This window comes from Frankliniella occidentalis, unplaced genomic scaffold (genome assembly GCF_000697945.3).
Source record: "Frankliniella occidentalis isolate FOCC.00 unplaced genomic scaffold, Focc_3.1 Scaffold212, whole genome shotgun sequence".
NCBI classification, from domain to species: Eukaryota; Metazoa; Arthropoda; class Insecta; order Thysanoptera; family Thripidae; genus Frankliniella; species Frankliniella occidentalis.
This window is the reverse complement of record NW_026267338.1, coordinates 607,234-616,023: the sequence shown is the minus strand read 5'-3', so window position 1 is coordinate 616,023 and position 8,790 is coordinate 607,234. Positions and strand designations below refer to the sequence as shown.

The window sequence follows — 8,790 nt, the reverse complement described above, 5'->3', positions numbered from 1 at the left end:
GGGGCAGGGCGGGGCGTGGGAGGAGCCACGTGCATCCTTTCGCAACCACACTCGTCTCCTCTGCAGAGGTGGACATTATTTCCTCGGGTCTTCTTCTCGGGTCGGCGCAGCGCGCGGCCGCCCAAGTCGCCGTCGCCGCCGCCGCGTCTTCTTGCCAAATAATTGTCACCCTTTCTCATTTCTTGCTCTTTCCAGCGAGCCATGCGCCCCATGCGGCGAGCGTCGGGGGGCAGGGCCGAGGCCTTAGTGGACCTGGCCGCGGCCGCCACCCTGTCGCTGCTGCTGATGATGCTGCTCGTGGCCGCGGCCGGGGCCGAGCGCCGCGAGCAGGAGTGCTTCTGCACCGGCCTGTGGACGTGCATCGCGAGGTAATTGTATTTCCTCGTATTTCACAGTTTAGCCAGCAGTTGACACTTTGGTTTTCTTCATCCCCGGTAATGAGAGGCTGCCTCTCTCCGCTTGCGGTCGCCGCGCTTGCGGTCGGGTCGCGCCCTGGCGCGCCGCCGGACCAGGTCGACCAGGTCGCCGCCGGCGCGGGCCCCGCCAATTAACCGTGATGCTCCCCTCCTCTCCCCCAGGACGGGCGTGCCCTACAGCGAGTGCGACCGGGAAGGGCAGCGCGTCATCTGTTGCGTCCGCCGGTCTCCCCAGCCGTCTGGACTCTCGGGCCCGACGGCCGCCCCGACGATGGCCTCATCCCCGACGGGCCCCTCGACCCCCGGCCCGACGGCCGCCAGCAACGAGGTCGAGGGGCGCGCCCGCGGCGAGGACGAGGACCTGGATCCCGACGCCGACACTCACTTCCGCTACTCGATGGGGCGCCAGCTCGGCGTCGCCACCATTGCCGCGCCGCTACTGGGCGCGCCCCGCGGCGAGGCCTCGCCCCGCGTGGGGTCCACGGCCGCGCCCCCCACCACGGCCTTCGACGAGGAGGAGGGGGAGGACGACGACGACGACGATGACGACGATGATGACGACGAAGAGGAGGAGCTGCTGGGCACTACGCCCAGGACGCTGACCACGTCGTCACGGCCGCTGCCGAGGCCCAAGCCGAGCTCCTCCAGGCCGCCGGCGAGGTCGATCCCCGTGTTCGTGACCCCTTTGCCTGCTGCGCGCGGCTCGAAGGTGAGGGCAGCGAGATGCCGACGACGCCATCCCTCTTCCACTTCCGCAGCTAAAACTATCACTTTCTGATCTTCTGCAGGAAATCGAATGGGAGGACGGCGCCCCGCACACGAGCTGGAGTGAGGAGGAGGGCGGCGGCCGCCTTGCGCACCCGCAGCAGCACCAGTTCCAGATGCAGCCGAAAAGGGAGCCGAAGAAGATCGACTGGAACAACCTGGCGAGACCCGGCCAGGCCCGGCCACCGCAGCACTCCAAGCCCGTCCCCCAGGGAGTGTCCGGGAGCAGCGCGAACATTGCCGAGCCCTGGTCGTCCTGGCAGGAATGCGGCCGTAAAGGCCCTGACTCTGGTCTGGACGGCACGGCGGAGCCTTCCGAGTGGCCGTGGCACGTAAGCATCTGACGAGTGGCTGGGACAGCGGGCAGCGGGGTGTCCGACCCACACCGTGGTGTACTGGACCCTGGACCCTACCCCTATGAGAACAGCCCTAGCCCTGACACTTGTACTCTTTAATCTCGGTTTCGCAGGCCGCGCTTCTGGAGACCGCCTCGGACCGCTACGTCTGCGGTGCCACCCTGATCGGACCGACCTGGCTGCTCACCGCTGCGCACTGCGTCTTGGACTAGTGAGTGCAAGCAAGGGAGCACGAATAAAAGTGATTCGTTTTTACAGCAGCTAATGAATTCGCTCGCATTTAGATAGACAACTTAGTAGGGTATACTGAAAAAATTAGCCCTCTATTCTACAGCAAATGTTTTGTTACAATAGCTCATTGAGTTTTTAGCATACGGTCATTGTCTGTCCAGAAACCCGATTATCAATATTAGCAGCTATACGAAAGCCATAATTTTCCCCTCAACCCGAGGACCGTAGAACGCCTTGCTGAGCAGATCTCTGACCTTCGCCTCTGGCCGTCTTGCAGCCCCGACCCCTCAGCGCTCAAGGTCCGCGTGGGCGAGTATGACGTGCGCTCCGACTCGGAGTCCTTCACGCAGGAGCGCGCCGTGGTGGAGCTGGTGGCACACCCGACCTTCGACCATGCCTCACTGCAGAACGACATCGCCCTCGTGAGGATCGCGCGGCCTCCCCGCGACCACCGCAACGTGGGCGCCGTGTGCCTGCCGCCCCCGCGGCCGCGCTCAGCCCGCCAGCACGACAACCGCCTGAAGGACGACGCCGAGGCCGATGACGACTTTCCGCAAGAGGGGAGCGTCTGCTTTGTCACGGGCTGGGGCAGAAAGGATGAGAGTGAGTTAAAATGTCACAACGCTTGTAACATTGACACAAAGTTTACAAACACTCTTCGCTTTCTTATGTGCAACAGTGTCCCCGCACTCCGAGGTCCTGAAGGAGGTCCCAGTCCCGCTGTGGTCCCGTGGTCCCTGCCAAGAGGCTCTGCGAACCCACCTGGGGCCGTCCTTCCTGTTGCCTACGACCGCCCTCTGCGCTGGAGCCAAGGGCAGGGACGCATGTGATGTAAGCAATCAATACTTTCTTGGGAGAGGCAATTCAGAAACGGAAACCCATTTTATTTTCTAAAAATTAAACAACTTAAATTTATTAATACAGGGTGACGGAGGAGGCCCTTTGATGTGCAACTCTGGAGGACGCTGGTTCCAAATGGGCATCGTGAGCTACGGGATCGGGTGCGGGCGCCACCACAGCCCAGGCGTTTACACCAAGCTTTCCAGCTTCACATCCTGGGTGCGGGGCGTGGTCGCGGGGCAGCGGTCCACGGACGTGTCAGCGCCCACCGGGAGCGGCCAGCAAGCGCACCCCCAGGCGGCTCAACCCCGCACCCCCGCTCCTCGCCCAGTCCAGCGGCCCACCCCGCGACCCACCCCGCGCACCTTGGTCCATCAGCGGGCCGGGCAGCCAGGGCAGGCAGTCAGCAGGGTGCGCGTCAACCACTACACTGGGTCACCATCTTCCACGACCACCGCCTCGCCGCCCTCCACAGCAGCCAGGGTGCCGACCAGGAACGTCGTGGTTCTCAGCAGCGAGCAGGATGAGGTCGCGGATAGAACTTCAGAAGAGGAGAGCGACCAAGAGGACGACGTCACGGACCGCGAGGCCCAGGACGTATCTACCACGACTACCGCCACGCCCACATCATCCTCAACACCCCCGACGCCGTCCACGTCTTTCCCGACATCTACTACGCAGAGGTCCGCCCGCGTCCTCACGCACTCCACCGCGCATAGCGGGGCACCGAACGCAGGTGTCAGCTACTTCAGGAGCAACTTCGGCTCCAGCGGGTGGAGCTACCCCCTGGAGGTGCACAAGGCCGCGGCCACGGCCACGTCGACGCAAACGGTCGCACCGCTGCCCGTTCAAGGCCAGCACGAGGCTCAGGAGCAGGCCGGCAAGTGGTACTCGGCAGCTTACTCGGGCAGCTACCGCGGCACGGCTGGCGGCCACCGTTTGCCCGCGCAGATACTCAGCAACGTGGCCGGTCGTACGGCCAGCGGGCTCAACCGGTGGTACTCGCCGTTCTACTCGGGCAGCTACCGCGGCGACTACAACGCCTTCCCCAAGGACGAGCTGGACGCCGGGGAGAGCAAGTCGGCAGACACCGTGCTCGCAGTCGGGCGCTCCTCCCCAGCCCCCTTCGCGCCCACTCTCCTCTCTACGACCCCCGCGTCCGTGGCTAGGTCGGCGTTCAATGTACGTCCGCCGCTCGCCGCTCCGCGCTGGTACGCGCCCCTGCACGACCCCTCGCAGCGCTGGTACTCGAACTTCCACAACGGCACGTACCGCACCGGGTACACGAGCGGGCAGGGCGCGCCGGCCGCGACCTTCACGGCCACGCCCAAGCACCGGTTCGCGACGGACGGCCCCACAGCGCCGGCCATCGACCAGGACCGCATGTGGACGTACCTCGTGCAAACGGGTGCGGACGGAACCAGCATCACTCTGGACAAGAAGAAAGGTGAGTGCACGCTTTTCGCATCGTTCGCGCTGCCCCCTTGTCACCGGCGATTGAGTTTTAATCATAAATATTATGGTTTACAGGCACGGAACCAGTTGCGACGGCTGCTCACCCTCCGTTCGTGAGCGACGGCGATCGCCAGGGCCGCACGCTGGTCAACTACACCAACACGTTCACGTACCCGAGCGCCCCGCACCGCAACACCTCCAGGCCGGCGGCGCCGCGCCCCACGTCCACCAGCCTCAGCAGCAGCTACAGCATCTACCACATCTATCCCAGCGTGTACAGCCCGGAGTACCGAGCCCGAGCCGGCAAGGGGCGTGAGTCCAAGGCCCAGGAGACCGTCGGCCCGGCCAAGACCACGGTGTCCAGCCCCGCTCCGTCCCTCACCCCCACCGTCTCAACCGCGGCCTCACCCACTGCCTCGCCCGCCGCCTCCACCTCCCCCTCCCTGCCGGACTCGAGCCATAACAGTATCGTGGGGTACATGCACTTCAACACCGGCGACACGGCGGTGCATTTCAACATCACCCACGACGACAACGAAAATTCATCTCTGGCCCCCACCCCTAAGCAGGTCTCTGCCCTACCCCCTGTGCTCCAGGAGCGGATGGCGCGCGGCCCCGCCCCCACGGCTCCCCATGACAGCATGCCTGACGCCGTGCCGGAGAACGTCCCCGTGGTGACGACCATCGCCGCCCTGGACCTCACAACGCTGCGCGTGGCCACAGTAGAGGACAGCACGACGGGAGGGGAGGGCATGGATATGCCGCCCGTGGCCATCGTCTCCACGACCGAGGCCGAGACGAGCGCACCCACGGCCTCCCCCACCGGCACGCCCACGGAGAGCGCCACCACCTTCAGCACCGACTCCACCACTTGGGACATGATGACCACCACCGAGCTGGACGCCATCATGGGCTCACGAGGCCGGGTCCGGGCGCACCTGCAGTTTGGCGCGAATGACAACGACAGCAGCACGGAGGGCAACGGGGGAGCGGAGGCTCGCGTCAGCAGTGTGAGCGGTGTCAGCAGGGGGAGCGTGCCGGTGAGGAGCACGAACGGAGGCTCCCCGTCCGCCCAGGATACTCTGACATCCTCGCGCAACGAGCCCGAGCCTCGTCCGGAGGCCTCTATCGGCGCCCAGCGCGGCCACGGCACCACGGGGAGCCCGACCGGCCCCGACGCGACCTGGGGAGACAGGTCCTCGGCCGCGGCGGGGGGCTCGCGCCGCAGCAGGACACAGCAGGCGGCCCGCGGCGGCAGGTGGCTTGACGTGCACGCGGCCGAGGCTGACAGCATGTCTTCGTCGACGCCGGGAACACCGCGGCCACGAAGCAGGGGACGTTCCCGTTCTCAGCAGCCGCAGCAGCCCGAGGCGGCCCTCAGCTTTGCTCCTCGTCGCCCACCAACGACACCGCAGGCACGGTCCAGCAAGGACCGGGCTACCTTCCACTCTGCACAAGCCCAGAGGCACAGTAAGCTGGTCGACAACCCCGTCGTTGACAACCCTGAGTCGGACCCGTCCAGGGCGTTCAGAGCTCGCGGCCGGCGTCCGAGCGCCGTCAGCCAAGCGCCCACACCCACGCACAGCCCGCCCCCTACTCCCACCGCGAGTCCACCCCCATCCGCTGCTGCGCCCTTCGAGGACACGGCTCACTTCGTTACGGAGGTCAAGCCTGTCCGAGGCAGGGGCCGTGATCGCAAAAGTGAGTTCCGTCGGCGAGGGTCCAGCGCGACCGCGGGGAGCTCGTCGTCATCGCCCGAGCTGGAGCCGGAGATGGTGTTCGGCCCGATCAGCACCGCGGCGCCCCAGCGGCACTCGCAGCAGCGAAACTACGCGAAGAAGCCGCGCAAACAGCTCAAGAAGGTGAGCCTGGCCTCGATCGAGGAGCCCGTCGAGACAGTATACGCACCTGTCTCGCCGAGCCCCGCTCCCGTCGCCCACAAACAGCACCTGTCGTGGTTCCCCGCGGAGGTGGCCGCCGAGGCGGAGGTGGGCCAGGACAACGCCGAGGAGCAGAGCGGCGAGCACCACGTGGACGGCGTCGAGGACCTGGAGCGCGATGACGTCTACTCGTTCCTCAGCCAACGTAACAAGCGAAGGCGCGGGAAGCAGACCAACCCACCCGAGGTGTCTGTGGAGGTGGCCGCCGAGGCCCCGCGCTGGGGTAGGAAGGGCGCATCGGTCAGGCGCAGGGGCCCGGCGGCCAATGAGGAGTGACCTGGGGTGGTCTGGACCATGGGTGTCCCCGTCTGAAGCGTGCCGTACTGACTGTTATTATTGATACCCTATAATCGTTATTTGATTTGTTGTTATTATTGTATTGTTTCTCCCGTTATCTGCATAAGACTGGCCCAGCGGACATGGCCCCTTCATCGCCCTCTTTGAGAGGGTCCCTGACTCCTATTAGTCACATGGAGGCCAGGGCGCATCGATGATTAATTAACCAAATAATTATAATGTAGTAATATGATTACGAACTGATAGTGTCTTTGTGCCTTAATAAAGTAGTAATGTGTGAAGGAGATGCGTGTTTTCATTCAACAACCCGTTATCAATAAGCCCAAGGGCTATATTTAAAAATTAGTCAAAGAAACTAAATCTCCGCTCCGGGCGACAAACCAAAATGGTCATTTGATAGTCCCTGATGAACGAAACCATTAACTTTTTCGCGGAGTGCAGCTCTTGGTGAAAGCCCGGTACTTTTATGGCCCTCAAGCTTGTATAAAATCAAAACTAGCGATATATATTTTAACTTGGTTGGCGGCTCTTTAAAATACGGTTGTTTACGAAGCAATCCTCCTACTGCCTCCTCTTGTGCAGTGCACATCAATAACAAACAAACACCGTACGTGCAACTCATTATTGTAGCCGTGAAGAAGAATGGAGTAAAGAGAGCGAAAAGAGTGGCCGTATAAACGATCAATGCACATTTATAATTAGGAATATGATACACATTTACACACTTAAACATACAACAAAGTACAATCAACCTGAAAACATGCACCAACACAATTAGGTCAATCACGAGGTAAATGCTCGAGCTAATTATTGAAATGCAACACAGTAGCGTTGTAAAGAGAGCTTCTTTAAATTATTGTCACTTTGTCTAGTCTTTGGTAAACACGGAGTCATAGAGATCGAGACAAAACGCCGGGCCGGGCGGCGAGATCGTGCTGAAATGGCCCTCTAGAGCGCAGCTAGAGCGGCATGCTGCTGTCCACGTAGCGCTGCAGGTAAGGGTGGTAGTCTGCTTGCGGCTGGTAGCTGTGGCAGTGCTGCGGCAGCTGTGGCAGCTGGGGCAGCTGCTGCTGCAGCTGCTGTAGGTCCACGAGCCGGCCGCCGCTGAGCCCGCGCCGGCACTGCGCCTGCTCCTCGCTCTCCTCGTGCTCCTCGTCGTCCCGGAGGCCCGGGTCGTCGTCGGCGCCAGACGAGGAGGAGGAGGCGTTGGAGGAGCCCCCGGACCCGTCGCCGCGGGCGGCGGGGTGCTTGTCGGCGCCGGACGGCGTGGTGGGGCCGCGGGAGGACTGTCCGCAGCGCGAGGACGCGGCCGCGGCACCCCGCGAGATCCAGGGCTCGGGGCCGACCAGGGGCACGCCGGGTCCACCGGGCTGCGGGAAGGTGAAGGGCCACGTCTGCAAGGACAGAAAAGTAGTGATGACTTCAATGCATTTTGGGGAGGGAGAAAGGGGGGGGGGTGAATGGAGGCCTCTTTTCCCAGAGAGCCCGCTCCGACTCCAAGAAGGGGACTCCCGGCTCTCCGAAGGCAGACGACACCCCCCGAGTTACCCTTCGGCCTACATAAACGAGGGCTTGTCTGTCCCGATGGTGATGAGGGTCTGTCCTCCTGCTTCCTGCCCCCACCACTCTGCGCGATATTTGATATATTCGAGGCGCGCCGGCGACGCCCCGGCCGGCCGGGGGCGCAAGGAGGGCGGGTGGACGCGACGCAAGAAGGGCGCACATATGTGCGTGCGTGTGTGTGTGTGAAAGTTGCGATCACAATGTAAACACATGTGCGTCGCAGGTCTGACACTGTGTTCAGGCACTGCGCGGTACGGTGCAAGGGGGCAACAGGAAGGCTCGCATGCGAAGCAAGTTGCGTGCGCGCCAAATGATATTCGTGAGATGATCTGCTGCGCAATGTGAACGGGCCAAGATGCTTTACGATGCGTTAGTTACTCGATTACAAATAACTCCTGTACAAGGTTGCCCTTTTCCACTGTATGTTCTTGTTACGCCCGGGACCCCAGCAGTCACATCTGCCATATTCCTTCTACATGTCGTCTTTGGCTTACCCTCCGCGGCTGACCCAAGTCAAAGTGACTTTGCTATAATGCTAGGCGCCCAAGTGAAACAAACAGACAGGCTGGACTGGACAGGTATATACGGCACCACAAGGCACTCACCAGGTTGAGGGGGTTGCTGGCGGGGGAGTGCGTGTGCGCGCTGGCCGGCGCCTCGCCCTCCGGCAGCAGCAGCACGTCGCGGAGGTGCGCGATGTACGAGGTGGCGAGGCGCAGCGTGTCCAGCTTGCTGAGCTTGGTGTCGGCCGGCACCCAGGGCAGCGTCGTCTGAGGGCAACAAGAGTGAGGGGGTCAATCACGACGCGCTGTCCACCTCACAGCGCCGCCCGCGGCCTCCTCCGGCCAGGGCCGGGCCGCTTGGCACTGAGGGGTACTTCATCCAATAATTTCAGTGTACACCCTCCACAAAAAAAAAATTAAACAA

General features: G+C 62.8%; 2 protein-coding genes across 2 annotated transcripts in view; both read left to right on the top strand.

The window, feature by feature from the left end:
- The window catches only part of LOC113211390 (vacuolar protein sorting-associated protein 8 homolog), a 21,043-nt gene that overhangs the window by 11,161 nt on the left and 1,092 nt on the right, over window positions 1-8,790 (top strand). The window lies entirely within an intron of this gene.
- LOC113211392 (mucin-5AC-like) lies at window positions 198-6,586 on the top strand. The gene is made up of 8 exons (XM_026429757.2): window positions 198-368; window positions 579-1,125; window positions 1,205-1,513; window positions 1,651-1,748; window positions 2,046-2,371; window positions 2,448-2,599; window positions 2,693-4,055; window positions 4,139-6,586. Exons 1-8 carry the CDS (start codon window positions 202-204, stop codon window positions 6,277-6,279), a joined length of 5,103 nt encoding a protein of 1,700 aa, XP_026285542.2. The 5' UTR covers window positions 198-201; the 3' UTR covers window positions 6,280-6,586.